Source organism: Gorilla gorilla, chromosome 1 (assembly GCF_029281585.2).
Source record: "Gorilla gorilla gorilla isolate KB3781 chromosome 1, NHGRI_mGorGor1-v2.1_pri, whole genome shotgun sequence".
NCBI classification, from domain to species: Eukaryota; Metazoa; Chordata; class Mammalia; order Primates; family Hominidae; genus Gorilla; species Gorilla gorilla.
The window spans coordinates 206,253,742-206,276,221 of NC_073224.2; the positions used below are offsets into that span (position 1 = coordinate 206,253,742).

At 42.8% G+C, this 22,480-nt stretch overlaps 1 protein-coding gene across 2 annotated transcripts in view; it reads left to right on the forward strand.

Annotated features, from left to right (window-relative positions):
* Nucleotides 1-22,480, forward strand: part of CSMD2 (CUB and Sushi multiple domains 2) — a 647,961-nt gene that overhangs the window by 457,146 nt on the left and 168,335 nt on the right. For both annotated transcript variants that reach the window (XM_055391224.2, XM_063700513.1), the window contains 3 exons: nucleotides 4,222-4,378; nucleotides 5,964-6,155; nucleotides 11,850-11,976. In XM_055391224.2, the coding sequence (XP_055247199.1) occupies nucleotides 4,222-4,378; nucleotides 5,964-6,155; nucleotides 11,850-11,976 (476 nt within the window). The remainder of the gene's footprint in view (nucleotides 1-4,221; nucleotides 4,379-5,963; nucleotides 6,156-11,849; nucleotides 11,977-22,480) is intronic.

Sequence of the window (22,480 nt, forward strand, 5' to 3'; positions counted from 1 at the left end):
GAAGCTGGGGCAGGAGAATGGCGTGAACCTGGGAGGTGGAGCTTGCAGTGAGCCAAGATTGCAGCCACTGCACTCCAGCCTGGGTGACAGAGAGAGACTCCGTCCCAAAAAACAAACAAACAAGCAAACAAAGACGACCAAGTAGGTTTGATTCCAGGAATGTGAGGATGTGTCAAAATTAGAAAAGCTCATAATGTTTTTTGTTAGACAAACCATATGAAATTGCTATTTTTGTAGGTCAAAACTGTTAAAATATTGGCAATTTCATGGCTCAACCTCATAGCCTATAAACAGATTAGCAAAGAAAAAGACATTATCCTGCTAATACACCCCAAAACATCATGTGATTAAGTTCAACACCCACTCATGATTTTTGAAAACATCTCATAAAACTACAAATAGAACTTTCCTAACTTGATAAAAATATTTCTACCAAATGCCTATAGCAAACATTATACTTAATGGCAAAACTTCCTAAAGATTTTCAGTAAAGTCAAGAACAAGATCAATAGTTCTACTATCACCAATAGAACGCAGCATTGTGCTGAAGAGACAAACCATTACATTTATACCAGAAAAAGAAAAAAAGGAACTATAAAAATTAGAAAGGAATATAGAAAATTGTGACTTTTGTTTCAAAAATACAAAACAATCAACTAATATACTCAAAATCAATAAGAAAATTCACAAAGCTTCTGGTGTTCCTATAACCAAATAAAACTTGCAATCAGGAGGGCAAGTCTCATTTATAATAGAAAGAAAAACTGTAAGACACCTAGAAATAAGCCCTCCAAAATGTGCATGATCTTAACTAAGAGAAGATAAAATTTTATTTTGATATTGATGTAACTAAAATAAATGCAGGGAGATTTCATTCTCATGGATGCACAGAGGGTATGAAAAGGCAGGCAATTCACAGAAAAGGAAGTAAGAACTGTTGATAAACATAAAAAGATGCTCAACTTCAATGGCGATCAAGGATTTACATATTAAAGTGAGATACCACTTTACACTCATCAAATTGGAAAACATCATAATGCCCTAAAATACCAAGTATCAGCAAGGATATAAAGCAATGAAAGCTGTCAGACGTTGCTGGTGAGAGAGCAAATTGCTATTCCTTTTCAAAGAGCAATCTGGTAATATCTAACCAAACTGAAGATGTGTCATCCCCACAACCAGCTTTTCCATGCTAGATGTGTGCTCTAGAGAAACTCAAGCACACGTGTGCAAGCGGACATGCAGGAATATTCATAGAAATTATGCTTACATTGTTTGTAATTGTGTATAGAAAGCTTTCTGCTTAGCATATTCATTTTGAAACCAGCCATCTTGCTGACCTGCTTTATTGGATGTAATGGATGTGCATAGATTCTCTTGGATTTCTCAATCACCTGTACATATGATGAATTGGACCATCAAGCAATATTCTGTTAGGAAATAAATGTATACAAAGGCCCAATTCCCAATAGCAATCAAAAATATAAAAATACCCAGGAATAAGAACAGAATGGTAGTGAGAGACATAAAAGACATTTTGATTAAATGGAGCTAGACACCATGTATATGAATTGGAAGACTCAATATCACATAGATAGATTTTTCTCAAATCCGTCTATACATTTAATGTAGCTCAGTCAGAATTACACAAGTTTTGTTTGGGAGTTTTTTGTTTTACTTTTTATAATTCAGGAAAATTCTTCTTGAGTTTAATAGAGTACATCTGGGAGAATTTTGTTTAAGTTAAAAGAAGACAAATGAGGACTTTTCCTACTAATTATTTAAATATATTGTAAAGCTACAGTAGCTAAAACAGTGTGGGTCATGCACAGGAATAGACAAATAGACAAATGCAATAGAATAGAAAGATGACAAACAAAACCAAATGTATATAATTATATGTTAATTATATATGTGATAAAGACTGATTTAAGATTGGTAGTGTGTGGAATATTTACAAACAGAGTTTGGTTAAATGACTAATCTATCAGGGAGTTAAGGTAGAATTGTATATCATATCCCAAAATAAATTCCAGGTAGATTTAAGGACATGAATTCTAGAGGAAAATATTGGTTTATTTAGCATACATTTACTGAGTGAGCCTTATGTGCCAGAGCATATATTTTGGACACTGATATGTAAATAATTATCTTGCAGATTGGGTTAATTTTTATTATAGAAATTCCTGCCACCATTTAAATGCTGTTATGGAAAAAATATTTAATGACTTTAAAAATATACACATTATATTAAGTGAAAGAGCAGGTTGCCCTATAGTATCTATAATTCGATCTTATTGTTATAAAAAATTATAAAAACATAAATTTATGCAAGGAAATAAATGCATAGAATAAAGCCTAGAAGGACACTTACCAACATGTTGTAAGTTCTGAAAGTTATTTGCACATTTCTGTTTTATAAGTTTTTCTGCAATTAATATTTTATTGTAATGATGCAAGTAACATTTTTGTTCTTGATGAATTAGGATGAATTATGCTTGGAAATTAAGGAAAATATCCTGTTCCCATCAAACTTTTTATTAATTAACCATAATTTCTTAATAACATCATATATCCAGTGAGGGTTTAAATTTCCAATTATCTCATAGATGTCATAATATTTTTTAAATTTATAGTTTATTTGAATCAGGATTCAATAAGGTCCACACATTAGATTCATTGTCTCATGTGTTTTTTAATCTGTAGGTTTCTCCCTCCATCTCTTTTCTTTTCCCCCTTGTAACTTATTTGTTGAGGAAATCAGATCATTTGTTCAGTGGAACTTTCCACTCTGGATTTTGCTGAATGCACTCACAGGGTATCATTTCGTATGTTCCTCCGTCCTCGGTATTTATTGCCGGTAAGTTGGAAATTGGATCCAGTGGCTTGATCTGATCAGGTCTGATTTTTTGGGCAAGATAACTCCGTGGGTGATGGTATATCTTTTATTAAAGAAACACATGGTGTCTGACTGTCTTTCTTACTGCAATTGATGATTATTATTTCTTATTGCAATTGATGATTCCTAGTCCATTGATGATAAATGCCTTGGTCCATTGATTTCCATATGTTTCGGTGATTAAAAATATTTTTGTAACAATTTAAGCTAAACTCTTTGAACTTGTATTATCTTGATGTCTGTTGGAACCCCAGAATTCACTCAGTCTATCAGTGATATACAGCAATTACACAAGTATCTGGAAACAGACTTCAGGCTACCAGGAGCCTAAACAAATCTCTGTAATATACAACACTGTTAGTTTGAAGGATGGCTTCTTTTAGAAAGCTTTGCTTCATAAATAGTACAATGGAAATATTGTGCCAATTTGCTGGCAGCTGGCATCACATTGTGTGCCATGCACAAATATTCATCACCCACTCAGAGATCCCATCTTTGATATTTACAAAAGCACCAGGGGGTCTTTCACTCAATCACAACTTCTGTTGTTATTTGTACAATTATCTGGAAAGGAGCAGCAACCTCAAAACCTGGGGAGCCAGTTCATTATTCTGATGATTGTTGTCTTTGCTGGTACTAAGAAGTTCAGGGGACAGGTGGGAGTGAGGGAAGCCAGATGCCTGTACGATTCCACCCTTGGCAAGCCCAGCAGGCCCTAGCTGGAGCCCTCATTTTAGGAGGGAAGGGGCAGAGGCTGAGCTTGGGGAAGAAAAAGTCACCATGACACGCTGGTGTCTGGATCCCAGGGATGATGTCCAGCAGAGTGCTCAAGACAGGCTACTGCCACAGTGGGGTGGGATCAGGTGAGAGGATGGCTGTCTTATCTACTGGAAGGACAGGATTGAGGGTTTAGCAACGTAGAGATGAATGCTTTCAGCCTGTCTCTCTGAAGAAACATAGTTTGACAAGCAGGCAACCCAAACCTGGCCTCCCCAGGCTGCTAAAGAGTAAGCTGGTGCTATATGGGCATTGCGGGAACAAGAACAAATCTCCACTGGAAAGATTAGAATAGCAATGAGTTCCCAAAGACTAGATTCACACTAAAGATGGGCTGAGCATAGAACTGACATCAAGGGAAAATGAGATAACTTGCTCGGTTGATAGCTTCCCTCTGCCATCTTCCTTGCATCTGATAACTCACTGTGCCTCTGATGGTTGTTACCAGTGCTAAACTCCAGGAGTGTGGGTTGTGGGGTAAGGAGGTGTTGTTCAACATGAGGCCATGCTGACGACATTGGGTTGGGGGTCTCTCCTGTGTCCAGGTTTATGACGGCAACAACAACTCCGCCCGTTTGCTGGGAGTTTTCAGCCATTCTGAGATGATGGGGGTGACTTTGAACAGCACATCCAGCAGTCTGTGGCTTGATTTCATCACTGATGCTGAAAACACCAGCAAGGGCTTTGAACTGCACTTTTCCAGTAAGTCTTTCTTGCATCTGTGTGGACAAGGAAGTCAGGGTTTCCCATTTTATTCATTTATTTGAGCTTCTGCTTGCTCACGAGATACAAAGAATGTGCTCTTAAGACTGTTTTAAAATCCAATATGTATACATCAGTGCATGCATGGGTAAACAAAATGTGATATGTTCATACAATGGAATAGCATTTGTCCATAAAAAGGAGTGAAGTGGCCGGGCACAGTGGCTCATGCCTATAATCCCAGCACTTTGGGAGGCCAAGGCGGGTGGATCACGAGGTCAGGAGTTCAAGACCAGCCTGGCCAAGATGGTGAAACCCCATCTCTACTAAAACTACAAAAATTAGCTGGGCGTGGTGGCGGGTGCCTGTAATCCCAGCTACTTGGGAGGCTGAGGCAGGAGAATTGCTTGAACCCAGAAGGCAGAGGTTGCAGTGAGCCGAGATTGCGCCACTGCACTCTAGCCTGGGTGACAGAGCAAGACTGTCTAAAAAAAAAAAAAAAAAGGAGTAAAGTATACATGCTTTGACATGGATGACCCTTGAAAAGATTGCAGTAAGTGAAAGAATCCAGTCTCAAAGGCCACATATTGTTTGAGCTCCATCATATGAACTGTCCAGAACAGGCAAATCCATAGAGCCAGAAAGTAAAGGGCAGTTGCCTAGGGCTGAGGGAGTTGGGGGAAAAATGTGTATGGAACTTCTTTTTGAGGTGATAAAACTAGAACTGATTCTAGAACTGTTCTAGAACTGATTATGGCAATAGCTGTACAACTCTGTGAATCTACTAAAAGACATTGGATTGTACACATTAGGTGGGAGAATGTATGGTATGTGAATTGTATCTCAATAAAGAAAGCTATTGGGGAAAATCATGCAGGGAGTATAGTCAGGTTTCCCCTCGTCTGGGCTCAAGGCTGCCTGGCAGAGGATCCTTGCCTGTTACAGCAAGAGGTTCAGTGGAAGAGGATTAGAGACACCTTTGAATTCCATTTCTATCATGTGAAAATTGTGTAAGTTTGGAACAATTTATTTAACCTTCCCAAATCAATGCTCTCCGTTGTAAAATGCAGATAATTATACCCACCTGTAAGACTCCTGTAAATAACAAATGAGAACACATGTATAGTGCCATACAGTGGGAACTCTGCATAAATCTGTTTCCTTTTCCAGCCCGTTTCAACAGCGTATGTTTAAGCAGGTCATAACTCAGCTTTTAAACATACATTTAAGGTGTCTTCTCCATATTACACCATCTTATCAGAATGTCTCAATAAGCAAAATGAAAAGAACGCTCCTGCTAGCAAAAATGCTACGGGGTCAAACAAAAGAAATAGAAAATGCAGACCTTAGGCCTGAAAACTATTAAAAGCAGAAATCATTTACATATAGCAACAGAGAAATGAATGTTCCTTAATATACCCTCAACTGAGCATAGAAATGAGGAAATCCTGACTGGTGAATCCATCAGAACCCAGGGTCCATGGCTGAGACAGCTTCCTTGAGGACGTGGGCTTTGAGGGAAGAGAGGAAGCATGGTTTCTGCCACAATAGGTCTTACTCACTCTACCTCTTCTCTCCTCACCAGGCTTTGAACTCATCAAATGTGAGGACCCAGGAACCCCCCAGTTTGGCTACAAGGTTCATGATGAAGGTCATTTTGCAGGGAGCTCCGTGTCCTTCAGCTGTGACCCTGGATACAGCCTGCGGGGTAGTGAGGAGCTGCTGTGTCTGAGTGGAGAGCGCCGGACCTGGGACCGGCCTCTGCCCACCTGTGTCGGTAGGAGGGCTCTTCCTCTGCAGGGAACCCTTGGGTCTCCCATAATACCAAGCTCTAGCCCTGGTCTCATTCCAGTTAGACCCCATGCTCCAGGGCCTGGGGGCCATCTACTTGGACTGAATCCTCTTGTTAACAGGCATCATGGTTCACCTGCACCCCTTCTCCACTTGCTCACTTTCACACCTCATTACACCCATGCAGCAGTGCAGTCAGGCGGGTGGCTTGCCTTTGTCGCACGTTTAGCAAGTGGGACCACAGCCAAGTCATGCCCTCAAAATTGTAACGCGGGTGATAGCGATGAGGTGGGAGAGTCCATTAGAAAGGGAGAGATGGGGCTTTTGCCTGAGTTCCAGGGCTTATTGTAACGCCAAGACTCAAATGAGTCTCCCACCCGCTTTAGGTCTCAGTTTCCCTGTAGGTAAAATGGGGCTCATTCTCCCTTTTCTGGAGGAATGTCAGAAGAAATAGTAAGATAAAGAACATCCATTGCTCTCACTGATAAAGAATGCAATAATGAACTTGTATCTTTTTAAACCTGTGGTTCTTCCAGAATGTCATCAGAGGTTCTCTAGAATCTTTACACATGTGTCACAGGACAAGAGACAGTGATCTGAGGCAGAAGTGCAAAATAGGCAAAATTAGTCATTCTGTTTGGCCTTTTCATCTCTTACCACCCATCTCCCTGCTAATGTGAGCTCCCCCATACTTCTTCGTCCTGCCTCCTACCTTTCCAAAACCAGATCTTTCTCTCTCTCCACCCCCTTCCCCATGTCCCACAACCTCAACGTGTCTGTGCCAGCACTGGCTAATCTTGTAAGAACAAAACCTCCACTGGAAAAACACGTACATGCCTACCAAGCCCCACATGCCAAAATTGGTGCACATGTATGTCTGGGTATTTGTGGAGGCAGAGAAATAAATGAAGAATAAAACCTGTTCACTGCCCTTGTCAGGGACCATACTCCAGCATGGAGAATAGACACATAAACAGATAAGTATAATGTAAGAGAAGCACTGTAAAAAGAGTTAAGTGCAAAATGTTGGGAGGATATGAGAATGTTTTGCATGGGGGGTGATATTTCAATTGAGACTTGGAAGAATGGATTAGAATTCACCAACAGGAGGGAGAGGAAGGGGGGTTGACATTCTAGACTGAGCACGTGCAAGGGTGAAAGTGTGAACCAGCATGGTGGGAAGTGTTAATGGCCACAGATGCTTCTTTTCCCCTAGACGACTACATTTTCACAGGATCTTTAACACTGTTATACAATGGAGGGTCTAAGTGGACCCTCTGCAAGTGGATAGACCGAAACAGTAGCCTTTATGGAACCTCTAGGGTCTTCCTCTCCCTTTGCCTTTGACCTGGTCTTCAGGCATATCTTCCCTTTCGCCCTCCATCTCTTTTTATATCTCCCCTCATTCATGTGCCAGGAACTATGCTAGGCACTAGGAATACAGAGAAGAGCAGATCTCAGGCCAGGAAGGGTGATGCTTGCATAAACACACAACCGTATAATGCCACAGACAAGCAAGCCAGAGCACACAAAATGAAAAGGAGGGATGATGACTCACATTACAAGATAATTATTTGCTTTGCAGAAAGGATTCACTGTAAGATTACTTTGAATATCAAATATGCCAGTTGGACTGGACTTATTGGGTTCACTCAAGCAGTATAAGAGCATTTAAACTTAGACTTACACTAGAACCTTGGAGGCCTTCCCCATTGAGTCTGCCTCTAGCCTGCTAGGGGTGCGAGGCTGTGTATTTGAGATTATGTGCATATTTTTGTATATGTCATGTTGTGGTCGACTTCATCATGGTCTACCACAAACGACTGCTATAGCTTAAAACATCCAAATGTTTTATTCTCCGGTGAGTGGACTCTGCAGCCCAAACAAAGCAGCCAAGACTCTAGGGTGGGAAGAAGGGAGAAGACCAGAAAGAGTAGACTTATATGTTCTCAATGTTGTTGAATCTGCTACATGCTGGCCCACTCAGCCCCCTCCTGCCCACCTGCCAGGCCCCAGGTAAGGTATCTGGTTGTCCATGATGACATGTTCCCAGTGCTGCTGCCTCCAAATCCTCACTTCCCAGGAAGCAGGAGGTCCTTCTCTGTCTGGAATATGGAAGGAAGCTCTAACCAAGGACATGGATAATGCCCTCCCACCTTTCTAGCTACTTCCTCTATTTGTGGAACCAGTCAAGCCTCCTCCCCACAATTGTAGTCCATCCTCTCACCAGCACCCTACTCCCTGCCATGGGTCCATTCAGCCTGGCATCTTTCAATCAGGTTGGCACCTCCCACCCCAACAGCACCTTGGAGAGAAGAGTGAAGCTTGAGCAGAGGGTCTTGTAGAGGGCCTCTCCTGCAACCCTTCCTTAGTGGTCCTGTGTGAAACCAATGGGTCCATGAAATGTTTGATGTGTCCTTTATAGCAACAGGTAGGGGTCAGTCTTCCATCTGTGACCCTGATCCCTTCTTCTCCTATTTCTAGCATCTTGCCTAATCAACTATTCCTTTTCCTAAATAGCTCTGCAATGAATATCCTCCTCTTCATTTGTACTCATTCTCCCTTGATTCAGACGCTTATAGTAATTTGCATGGAAAGCAATAATCTGCTTCCATTCATTTGATTGTCCAGCCATCCATTAATTCAATAAACGTTAAGCATCTATAATGTGCCAAACAGTATACTAGGTACTTGATGTGCAGATATAAGACAAGGTCCCTGCTGCCAAGGAGCTCATAGTCTTGTGGAGGAAATAGACATGATTTTAATAACATGTTACACATGCTATAATAGAAATCTATTCACATTGTAATGGAGACACAGAGGAGGGCAGTGTCAGTTCTACCTGGGGAGGGGAGGTACGTCACAAAAGATGTCACAGCGAGGATGTTTATTCAGGTCCTCCATCCAAAAAGAGCTTGTGGACTTCATCAGCCTAGACCAAAGAGTTCAGGGAGGCCAAAGGGAGCCACTCTGGTGGGCTCAGTGGGCTCTACTGAAAAGTTTAGACTTCATTTGGGGAGTGAATGTAAGCAGTGACTTGTTTGCATTTGATAAAGATCCGTTGATGGCACTGCCTAGAGCGTGGGCAACTGTGCCAGCCTAGAGATTGTGAGGACCTGAGTCAAGACTCCAGCAATGTGGGCAAAGTAGAGTCAAACATGAATAATATCACACAGGTTTAGCAACTGGGTCTCAGAGGCAGATTAGATGTCGGGGAGGAAGGAGGAGAACACCAGCAGGAACCCCCAGCTTCTGACTTCAGTGACTGCTCCAATGGGGAATGTAGACCTCTTCACCTGCCTCCCTGCCTCCAGTTTCACCCCTGCTGTACCCCATCATACTGCCACCACAGTGACTCCTCCTAACATGCAAAGTTCACTGATGTGTCATGCAGTCAATTAACTCACGTGTATAAACACTGCAATTCTTTCCTGGAACAGTGAATATATGACAGCCTGGTATCCAAGGTCCTTCAACCTGTGATGCTTCCTCACCTTTCCAGTCCCATCTCCCCCGTCTCCCTGTCTCATACCCCAGCTTCCAGCCTGCCATGCTGTTCCTCACCTCCAGGAACTTTGCAGTTACTCTTCTGTCTCTCTCTGCAGTGCCCTCCTTCCCATCCTACCCTTGCCACCCAACCGACCTGGTCAACCCTTGCTTCTCCTTCAAGGTTCATTTAAGACCAGCACCCTCCCTGACCCTCACTGTCCTTTGCTCAGGGAGATTGGTCACTTCTGCTGCTACTTGCTGTTAGGATACATAGCACACAGTGTGGCTGTCTTCTCTACTAGACAGTAAACTCTTCCAGGGGAGGGCAGTATCCTGTTGATCTCTGCTGTCCTGGCAGCCAGCAGAGGTCCTGTTGCTATCAAGAAGCAGGTTGAAGTACTTGCATGTTCCTCCCTAGGAGGCTTCGAGGAGGTTGGTCACAGAATAGGCAATCAGCCCTACACTCAGGGACCGTTTTTATTTACCAGTGTACAATTCAGTTGTTTGTAGTTATATTAGTCTGTTCTCACACTGCTGTAAAGATACTACCTGAGACTAGGTAATTTGTAAAGAAAAGAGGCTTAATTGACTCACAGTTCCTCATGGCTGGGGAAGCCTCAGGAAACATACAATCATGGCGGAAGGGGAAGCAGGCACCTTCTTTACAAGGCAGCAGGAGAGAGAAAAGTGAGAGAAGGAGGAACTTTATAAGTTCTGATGGAACTTATAAAACCATCAGATCTCGTGAGAGCTCACTCACTATCATGAGAACAGTATGGGGAAAACTGGCCCCATGATCCAGTCACCTCCCACCAGGTTCCTCCCTCAATATCTGGGGATTACAATTCAAGACGAAATTTGGGTAGGGACACAAAGCCTAACCATGTGAGTAGTATACTCACAGGGTTGTACAGCCATCACCACAATCTAATTTTTGAACATTTTGTCCCCCACAAGAGAAAACCCATGCCCATTAACAGCCACTCCCCGTTGTCCCCTTCCCCAGTTCCTGGCAACCACTAATGTACCTTCTGTCTCCAAGATTTGCCTATTCTAGGTATTTCACATAAGTGGAATCGCATAATGTGTCTGACTTCCTTCACTTAACTAATGTTTTCAGAGTTCATCTATATTGTAGCATGTAGCAAGCCTTGATTCCTTGTTGTTGTTGTTGTTGTTATTGTTTTGAGATGGAGTTTCGCATTTGTTGCCCAGGCTGGAGTGCAATGGTGCGATCTCAGTTCACCACAACCTCCACCTCCTGGGTTCAAGTGATTCTCCTACCTCAGCCTCCTGAGTAGCTGGGATTACAGGCATGCACCACCACGCCTGGCGAATTTTTTGTATTTTTAGTAGAGATGGGGTTTCTCCATGTTGGTCAGGCTGATCTGAAACTCCCGACCACAGGTAAGCCACCCACCTCAGCCCCACAAAATGCTGGGATTACAGGGATGAGCCACCATGCCCGGCCGCCTTGATTCCTTTTTATGGTTGAATACTATTCCATTGTATGGCTATGCCACATTTTGTTTATTCATTCATCAGTTGATAGACATTTGGGTTGTTTCCACTTTTTGATAACTATGAATAATGTTGCTATGAACATTCATGTTCAAGTTTTTATGTGAACATGTTTTCATTTATCTTGGGTATATGCCTAAGAGCAGAATTGCTAGGTCATATGGTGACTATGTTTAACATTTTGAGGAACCACCAACTTGTTTTTGAAAGCAGCTGCACCATTTTACATTTCCATCAATAATGATGAGAGTTCCAGTTTCTCCACTCCCCACCTGCGCTTGTATAGTCTTTTTGACTATAGACATCCCAGTGGGTGTGAAGTGTTATCTCATTGTGGGTTTGATTTGTATTTTCCTAATGACTAACAATGTTAAACATCTTTTCATGTATGTATTGGCTATTTATATATCCTCTTTGGAGGAATGTTTATTCGAATCCTTTGCCTTTTATAAATTGGGTTATTTGTCTTTTTATTGTTGATTTGTAGGGGTTCTTTATAGGTTCTGGATATAAGTCTCATCCAGAGACCTTTTAATATGCGGTGCTCAATCACTTGGAATGAATGAGAGGGAAGGGACTCAAGAGCAAACAGGCAAAAGGAGCCGCTGAGTGACTGCTGGCAGCTCAGGCCACCCCATGAAGCTCACTCTTTTGGGATTTCTTTCAGCCGAGTGTGGAGGGACAGTGAGAGGAGAGGTGTCGGGGCAGGTGCTGTCACCCGGGTATCCAGCTCCCTATGAACACAATCTCAACTGCATCTGGACCATCGAAGCAGAGGCCGGCTGCACCATTGGGTAAGTGTCAGGGCTGACAAAGTAACTATCGCCAGTTGTTCAGGGGAGCCATCATCAGCATCATCACCAGGCCATCCAGCTAGTGCCTGGCCTGCCTGCCTCACCTGGAGAACCTTGTGATCAATAGTGGTTGCTATACTGGATGCCTTAGAAAATCTAGAAAGGTCAGTCTCAGCCTCTCAGGTCTTCATGCCAAGTCCATACACCTCACTGGCCCAGATAGCATAGTTATAGCAGAGTAGCCGAGGGCATGGATTGAAGGCATGCAGACCCCCATTTGAATCCAACCCTTCCATGTACTGTTTGCAGGACTTTGGGAAAGTTCCTTATCCTCTCTGCATCTCACTGTCCTCTTCTGTAGAGTGTGGATCTCAGGATAAAACACTTGAATGAGATATTGCACGTAATATGCTCAGTATAGTATTTGGAACATAGTGAAATATTTAATAACAGTTGCTGTGGTTATTTCTGACAGTTAGCAAGCACTAACTCAGCTTTAGCTGTATGGCCCCTGGCAGATTGCTTCCCTTTTTTAGGCTGTTTCCTCATCTTTAAAATGAGGACAGAAATGCTTGTATTTTAGAGTTGTGGAGGAAGTAAATAGCAAAAGACCAGCAGTGGTATGTACTTCTTCAAAAGATAAATTCCTTCAAAATAGGTATGCCATCAAAATGTAACTTCCTTCCAGGCATTCCTTATTGGAATTTCAAGGAGTCAGAGGAGAAAGAACCATCACCATTTACTGAGCACAGAGCCTACCTTATTAACTCCCTGCAATAGCCCTATTGATAATAATAATAAGCCCTAATAACAAATAGGCATTATTGTAATTCCCATTTTATAGATGAGAAAACTCAGATTCCAAGAGGATGCATAGCATTTCTAAGTTTGCACAGGGAATCAAAACTCTGAGATCCGAACCCAGGTCTTTCTGAATCTTCACACTATTGCACTGCTGGCAAAACGGGGCCTTGAGCCATGGCTCAGGTGAGTTAGGAGGAAAAGAGCAGGTTGGGGTAGCAGTAGGAGCGGAGGTATGAAAGGAGGATAGAACAAGGGAACTGGGGAGGAAACAGTCTGGCTGGAGTAGGGGAAACACATGGGTAAGGAATGGGAGATAGATAGGAGTAAAGTATAGCCTGGTTATGGACCATCTTAAATGCCAATAACTAAGAGGGAGCCGTGGAAGGTTCTTGAGCAGGGTCGGTCCACCAGGGTTATTTGCAGTGTAGAGAGCTCATGGGGAGGCACCATCAGGAGTCTGTTACAATGATCCAGGAAGTAAGTGCTAAGGATTTGGAATAGTGAGGAGCCAAGAAAAGGAATAGAAGTATAGCTACGAGAAGATTCCTGCATGTAAGAGTTTCCAATTAAGAAGAACTGGCTGAATGGGTGTTTTGCTGCAAGAAATATAGATATTCACTTATGTACACAGTTCAATTAATGTTAAGGAAATGTATTAAGTATTTAATATGTACAAATTTTTTAGCTAAACTCTGAGGAAAATAAGGTCAGCAGTGTACATAGGGACTTTGCATTGTTAGGGGGACAAGTTAAATATGCACATTCATCCTGCACAGCACTGCTGGGATAACCTTCTGAAAGCATACCTGATCAATTCACCCTCTGATCAGAAACCGGATTCCATGGCCACCCCACGCTCACAGAATAAAAGCTAAACATTTTATTCTGGCCTTTGAGGCTACAGCGACTTCAGCCTCCCTCCCCAATCTTATTTTCCACTTCTCTTCAATGACATTCTGGCAAAGCAAAATTATTGGTGACCCCTGTACATGGCCTAGCTCAGGGCCTAGCTCAGGGCCTTTGTTTCTACTCTGCCCTTCCTCTGGAACGCCCTCCTCCCTCCAAAGGCTTACATCTAAAATCATCCATCCCTCAAAGTCAAGTGCAAATGTCAGCTCACCCGGGAGGTCATCCCTCACCCCCTCTCTTGCGGGGCTCCTAGGAGTCCTTTCTGCCTCTTTTGAACTTCCATTGCCTGTTGCATATATTTTCCTGATGACACTGACCACTTTTCTCCTTTATTTATGCTCATGCCTTACTTCCCCTCCTGGAGCTGTGGTCTCTGCCTGATTCATCTTTGCAAGTCTCCCAGCTCTTAGCACAGTGCCCCGGGCTCAACAAGTGTCAAGTATTTGATGAATGAAAGAATGAATGAAGCAAGACCCAAGTATAAAGGTAGTTATATGCCTAGTGGATCTATGATAGTTCCTCAGTGACTAGTGGTTGAACAATGAGTGGATCAAGAACATAATGACTATTTCACTTTAGTATACACATGTGCAAATCAAGAGGTTTTCCCACTTTCTTCACTTGGAGCATCATTCATTGATGCATTCATTCCCTCATATTCACAAATATCTGTTTGTTTACTACCTGGCTGTGCCTGTGCCAGATGCTGGCATTATATAAATGAATGAGATGTGGCCATGGTTCACAAAGAGCAGACGCACATGTCTGTCCAGAACAAGGTGGTGGCACAATGAGGAAGGGGAATGAAAAAGCAGGACAGGAGGAGATGGGAGAAGTTATTCTGGAAAAGGTGACCCTAGAGCTGAGTCCTGAAGGAAGGAGAGGAGGTTGCCAGGTAGCCAAGGAGGAAGGTGAGTGGGAGGGTAATGGGCCTCCAGGCAGAGTGAAGCAGTGTGGTCAGCCTCAAGGAGCTGGAAATGGTTCCCGCAGCTGGATGATCACCTGCGATTTGGTGGGTGGCGGCATTCATGGGAGATGAAGCTGGTGGTGGAGGCTGTGGGGAGCACAGAGGGCGTTGGGGCTATGAGGCTGCATTTTGACAGCTCCTGGCAGTTTTGTGGAGAATGGGCGGAGTGGGACGGGCTGGGCCGGTAAGCCCAGTGAGGAAGCTGTCTCCAGGGTGTGGCTGGGGACCAGGAGGCCAGAAGCCAGGCAGTGGCAGTGGAGATGGAGAAGAAGAGAAAATTCAGGGGACATTCAAGTGATCACACCAACTTTTCTCAACTACTGTTTGTGACAACAATACACCAAGTACCTGCGTACCTACCGCCTACACCCAAATGGCGTTACTATTTTGCCATATGTGCTTATGTGCTTTCTTTGTTCTTCTCTTTCCATCCTTTTGTTTTCCTTTTTGCTGAGCTGCTGGAAAGTACACTGTCAACATCATGATACTTCATTTCTAGATGCTTTGGCACACATCCTCTAAAGAGAAGGATGTGTTCATCCATAGCATAGCGGCCGTAACGTACCTAAAAGGCACAGCATTAATTCTCTGGGAATTAAGGAGAGCAGAGCAGATCTAGGTGTGGTTGGCACAAGGAAATTACAATAAACTGATGAATGGATTTCTGGGCAGTAGTGAGGACCATTTTCACTGATGAGAATGGTGGCTATGGGGGTGGAGGGGAGACAGGAGGCGCCCTTTCTAGCCCTCAGGAAGACAAGATCAAACCCAATACAGGAAACGTCCTCTCCAGAGTAACATAGCAAGAAATATGAAGTCATGGGGGGCATGCTGAGGATCCCAAAATGGGAAGAAGAAAGTAAAGGTCCAAAGAAGATAAAGATAACATCAGTCCTTAGTCTGGATGGCTTCTTGGAGCCACGGCAACCTCAAAGGAGCTAATGTGAAGTAAGAAGATGTCTTCCCAGTTTCATTGACAGCTGCAGAAAGATGGAGATAGAGTGGCAAGACACTGTCCCTTCCTCATTCTCCCACCCCAGCCTGCCATCCCAGCCAGTATGCATAGCATGCACACGTACAGCTGTACTTACGTGTGCTCACTCAGTCTTCCCCCTTTCTCTCCCCTTCCCTTCTTCTTTCCCATTCCCTCTCTCCCTCTCCTCCTCTCCTTCCCTCCTTCTTTCCCACTCCCTCTCTTCCTCTCCTTCCCTCCCTCTCTCTCTTTTTCTCCTCTCCCTCCCTCTCCCTCAACCCCCAACACACACACACACCTGTCTTGAATAACCAGCAGCAAAGTTAGGATAACTCACACTCATAATTAGACAAACACAAAAAAGCCCCTTTGTGTTTGAGTCCTTATTTAGTTATTATCTTTTTTATTAGAAATATCTTTATAGAATTTGTCTATATACAAATTAGGTACTCTTTTTTTTGGAGGAGGGTTGGACAGTCTTGTTCTATTGCCCAGACTGGAATACAGTGGCACTGTCTCAGCTCACTGCAACCTCTACCTTCCAGGTTCAGGCAGTTCTCATGCCTCAGCCTCGCAAATAGCTGAGATTACAGGCAAGCACCATCACGCCTGGCTAATTTTTGTAGAGACAGGGTTTCACCATGTTAGCCAGGCTGGTCTCGAACTCCTGGCCTCAAGTGATTCTCCTGCCTCAGCCTCCCAAAGTGCTGGGATTACAGGTGTGAGCCACTGTGCCCAGCCAGATAATCATTTTTTTTAATTCAAAATTTAAACAAATTTATAAACTCGAAATGAAACGTTTCCACAATCTTACTCTGTAATCTTACTCCTCCTCACACCCCACATAAAATAACGATTAATGTCTGTTTGCTCTACTTATTCTTTTGGATATTTTGTGTGCCAATATGTACATAAAGCAAATGTAATGCACATGTTTCTAAACCAAGTTCATCCACATGCATGGCTTAGTAGCTTGTTTTTTGTTTTACTTCTTAATCATGTGTCACCATCTCATCATGTCAATGTCTATAGACCTACCTCATCCTGTTTGATGGGTACAGAGAATTCTATTGTATGTACCACCATAATTTATTTAACTATTCCCCTGTTGAATAAGTGAATCTTTTCAGCTTTTCACTCCAACATTCTTATTCCTGAATCTTCAAACAGTTGTTCATTTATTTCCTGAGGATATATTTTTAGGAGGTAAATTTTGATACATGACCTCAAATTTTCCTCTAGATATTATAGCAATTTACAAGTCTACCAGAAGTCTATGGGAAGGCCTGCTACCCCACGCAGTATCACCAGACATTGTCAATACTTTCAGTCTTCACCACTTAGATGGACAATAGGATATTTCATTGTCTTTGCTGTTTCTGGTTCTTTGTGTGTTTTTTGTTTGGACAATTTGTCTTTTTCATATAGAGTGTTCAACTGGGCTAATCTCTAGTCTATAACTCATTTAGGTTTCTCTTAAATCCAATAATATTTAAGAATTTTTTCAGTTACTAAGTGGTTTATAGATTTTGTATGCTTTTCATTTTTATTTTGACTGCATTGTGCCTTTTTTTACTTTTCAAACTTTTTGTTTTATTTATGTTCCATGTGCATTGAAGAATATGAAACGAGTACAAGGGGCTATATTTCTTTTACATAAAATGTATTATGCTTTCTTTCAAACCAAATACATTATGCTTCTGTATTGCTTTTTTTATTGTTAACTCTTCCTGTTGTTAGCTGATCTGCTTTAATTGGCTTTTTGTTCTAGTGATTTCAGAGTTCTATATCCTGTTTTTATTTTGCCAGTGATCTTGTATTTTCATTAATTCAGTTCTCAACAGTAATTATCCTGTTCTTTACCCTCTTTTTGTTTTGGAAATCTTGCTTTTGTTTTTATTTCAAGGAAACTACTTTTTCTGTTTCTAGACTGCTCTTGACAGCCTACTTTTGTTTTTATCAATATGTTATCATCTTATATCTCTGAGAATACTATTTGTGTTTTGTTTTACAATGGTTGTCAGTTTTTCCCTGTGTCAACTGCATTTTGCACTTGAGCCATTTGGTTTGATTGTTCAGCTGGATTCTTTATGTCCCATGAGTTTTATTGTTTATTCACTATCAAGTCATAGCTAAGAGCTGGACTCTGGTACCAGCCTACCTGAACTCTTATTTGCTGTGTTGCTCAGGGAGCGCTTTAAGCCCTCTGTGCCTCAGTTCTCTTATCTTTAAGATGGTAATTAAAGAGGGTACCCTCCTTAAGGTTGCTATGAAGATTGAGTGAACATATATAAAGCACCTAGAATGTGGCTGGCTTGTAATTCCCAAATGATAAGAACTCCCACCTGGAGCTAGGTGGATAGTTGTTCATTTTACCCAAACAGAGTATTCCTAAGCACAGCAGGCTGTAAGTCACCCCTAAAGGATCTCAGGTGGTGGGTGCTGTAGTGTGGGTGGGAGCATGTGTGCTAGGTGGGAAGGGACATGGGCTAGGCAGCAGGCTAGCCGATGAGGCTATTTCCAGGGGCACAGACAGGAGAAGGCTTTCAGATGCATCTCCCTACCCTGCTTCAGCCCTGATCCAGCACTGAGGGTGACCAGAGGGATCTGTAGCCAGGTTTGCTGCAGCAAGCTGGGCAAGGATGGTCCCTTCCCAGGAGTGCCCAAGAGGCGAAGTGGTTGGCTGCAGGAATCTATAGTCAGGCTTACCCTTGGGTGTGGTCCAAGCTGGAAAATGGGTCCTGCCTGGATGTGTGTGACAAGAGTGGAATGGAAGGCAGCCCCTTTCCTTGAACCCTGGTGATACCTACAGCATCTGGCAAGTGCTTCTTCCTAAGTGCCAAGAATGGGGTGGATGAGCCAATGCACTCCATCCAGGCCTGGCAGCTGACAGCAGGAGGGCAGACCCATGAGCTGCTCCCTCCCTGTCACCCTTGCCTGTGTCATCAGTACATAGAACACAGAAGTTTCATCCTATAGGAGTGGAACCTCTTCTCAGCTTCTGGTGTTGAGCTGGAGGGTTTTGTTTTGTTTTGTTTTTAATAATCAGTGGGCGAGCTCAGATGAAAATTGGAAAAGAAAGGGAGGGAAAGCCCTTTGCTCTTGGTTCTGCCCCTCTAAAACATTTATCAAATACCTATAGCACACCAGGTTCTGAATCAGTTATTACTGTCCCCATTTTATAGATGAGATCATCGAGGCCCAGAAAGGATGAATGACCTTCCTTGAGATCTGACAATTACCCAGTAATGTGGGTTTGGAACATGTTCCGTCTAACGTCAGTCTTTGCTCTTTCCCGTCTGCCATTCAGGCTGTGGTCTGATTCCATCTAACAAAATATGCAATGATTACCTGCTCTGTGCCAGAGACTGTGTGATGCTGTGCAGTCGGAAACACAAAGTCCAGACCAAGGCCAGGCCTTGTCTGCCAAGAGTTCACATTCTAGTGGGGAAATAGTCAAACAGACAGGTACCTCCAAGATAAAATAGATGCTATAAGTGCAAGCCAAGTGATGGAGTTCAGTAACAGAGAAGAGAGAGAGGAGTTCTGCCTGGGACTGTAGAGGCAATCTTTCCAGCTAGGGGTAAGAGAGCAAAGGTATGAACATAGGGGAAAATACAGGATCTGGCCACGAAAGGGCACTCACTTGACGTGGCTGGAGCTGCATGCATGTGGGCAAATAAGGCTGTGTGGGTAAGGAGGAGTCTTTACACACTGAAGGCCAAGACAAGAACTCTGAATGGATTTCTCAGTATAATAAGGAGCTGTTGGAACACTTTAAAGACAGTAACAACATTCAGTTCAATTTAAAAACTTGGAGCATTTACTCAGTGCTGGGCATTCTGCCAGGCACGGGGGTATAAATATAAATAAGAAACAGCTTTTCCCCTTGAAGGTCTCAGTATTATAGACAGAAATTATATCAGTTAGGAATGAAAATAGAAAAACGGACTAAAGCTGGCTTCAACAGATGGGCATTCATTTTTCTCCTGGAACAAGAATCTGAAGGTCCCATCCAGACTTGGTACCGCTGCTCAGGAAGCCATAACCTTCCTTCTTGGTCTGCCATCCTGAGGCTTTCATCCTCGTGGCTACCTAGTTGGCTGCCGCAGCTCCAGACATTATGTCTGTGTTCCAGTCTAAAAGAAGAGAGAAGAGGAAAGGGCACGGAGCTCTCTCCTGATGAAAGTTTGCTTGTGTATTTGGGAAGAACCACTATCCTTAGAGATACTGTCCTACATCTCATTAGTCAGAACTTGCCATGCCTGGCAGGGAAAAAGTGGGAAATCAATTTTGCTTTGCTTTTAGAGCCTCAATAGTAGAGAGATGAGAGGTTTGGAAATGAAGCACAGATCATCCAACCCACAGTTCTGCTATAGATTCTAAGATAATGTGATGAATGCTATAGTAGAAGTATGCACGAAACACAATAGAAAAGTGTCTGCGAGGACAGATCATAATTCTGTATGGCAGTTGGGGGTGGACTACAGGGAGGAAGCACCTTTCCAGCTGCACTTTAAAGAACAGTAGGAGCTCACCATGCAGGGTGGAGGTGAGGCCCTCCCAGGCATGTGAAAGGAAGGAAGATATGAATGTACACAGCTGCTTCTGGAAGAGCTCATTGTCTAGGGGGGATATGAGGACTTCAGGAAGATCTGTGGCAGCAGTGCAGAGGATAAATTGGCTGGGAAGCCAGGGAGGAGCCTAGGAGCACTGTTGAGGGATCCTGGTTATATTCAAAAGAACTGGGTCATTTCTTATGTGCAAATGTGGTTCGGGTTGAAGCTACAGTTGTCTGGCTTCGTGGAGGGGGAAGGAAGAAGGGAGAGGAGACAGTCCTCTGCTGATGTGCTTTCCCTGCAGAGATCTGGGACCCATGGAAGGTGGAGAACTTCTCACTCTGGACACTCGGATTTCTGCTATGCCCATAAAGCTCATATTTGGCTAATAGTCCTTGTTTTTTAACTTCAGGGATACTTCTTAATGATTAACATACAGGGAAAACTGAAAACTCCATTCTTGGATTTTGGTCACCATGCAGCAGACATTGGCGGGCATGGTTTTGATTAACCAGGACCCCTGCCCAGTGGAGCTTATCTTCCTGGGAGGATGCTGGGCTAGAAAAACATCTGGTTGTGCCTGAAGCCTGGATTCCCTTGCTGTCGTTTCAGATCAGTCACAGGGCAGCAATTCCCCACAGTGGTCAGTGTTGCCTCCCTCCAGCCAGCAAGTGGGCAGCTGGCCCAGAGGAGGCAGAAGGCACCAGAAGTGAAGCTTGCATTCACAGCTCTTGCCAGGAATCATGGCCACAGGTTCAGCAGCTTCCAGAGGGTTTATTTCTGAGCAACTATAGCAAGTTAAACCTTAAACAGAGAAGGTTCGTGTACTTACACTGCAAGAGCTGATCTCCTAAAGGAACTGAACAGAGAAGCACACACACAGTGGGGTATTCCTTTGTCAGATTTAAGGCTTCAACAAATTGGGAATAGCCAAAAGGAATGTACACATTTTTTGAAGGAGTGGATGTGGATAGCCTGGAAGGTATAAATGAAGCTTTGAGAATGGTGGCACTCTCTGGCCATGCAGTTTTTCATAGAACACCTCTAGAGAATGAAACACAAACTACTTCAAATTATCTTCATACGATAATCTAACCGAGCTACACTGAGTAGTTGAATTGGCCAGAATGCATCAACTTGACTGCCAGTTTAAGATCCCAAAACTGAATTCCAACATCTCTTAGGAGGAAAATAAACTATTCAACCAAAGAAATGCACATTCCCTGTGGGTTGACCACACTGAACCAGTATAGATCTCTCCCTTTCCAAAAATAAGTAAAGAAAGAAGCAAAAAATACATAAAATAAACTTGTATGATGCCACTTAAAACATACCATTCATTAAAAGAGAACCATTTCCCTAAAAAAATACAAAATTTTTTTCTAAACATGTTTTACTATAATAGACAAGAAAATTTAAATGGATATAGACATAATAATCTCATTTAAATATAAGAAATATGCATGATCAATAGAAGATGGATGATGAAATGCAGGAGGAGAGATTCTGAAGTTGACAGACAGTGATGAAGGTAAGAAAGGAATGCGAAGAAATTAAACACACAGTAACAACTAAAATCCACAATAGCAGCATTTGCCTTGTAAGAAATAAAAGCATTGAAGTAGTAGACAAGCTAGACTCTAAGTAATGAAAAGTAGACAAACATGGAAGACAAAGTACCAATCCAGGAAGCACAAATGCAGAAGAGCAATGAAACTGAGCAGAAGGAATAATAAAATACAAAAGGCCATCACCTCCCCTGGGGAAAAGGTGGGGAGTGGGGTGACCAAGGCTAAAATGTCCTCAGTGAAGTGAAAGGAGTCATTGAATTTCCAGGCAAAAAATAAGTTAGATACAATGTGATGAAAAATGAAATCGTTCCAAGGGGTGGGAGTGCTTACTCCACAAAGTAATTCAGGGCTCTAGACCTTGGGTGAGGTAGAAGGGAAAGGGGGAGGCAGAGGCAACCTCTAGAGCAGACCAAGGGTATAGGAGCTTAGGATGAATTATAAAAAATCCCTACAAGCATTTGGCAAAACCGACTCACACAGGCAAGTACACAGTCATCCCTCATTCTATAAAATATTCATTTACAAAACCACCACAACTAATCCAACCCTCCTAAGACTCCTTTTCTTTTCCATAATACCAAAGTCCAAAGTCAGTGGTGTTATTGGCCTCAAGAATTGTTGATTCAGCCAGGAAATATGATTCACTTACAAAGGTAACATATTATCCTCAGATATGCACAAAAGCCACATAAAATTGGCTCTTATCGGCTTCCTGAGGAAC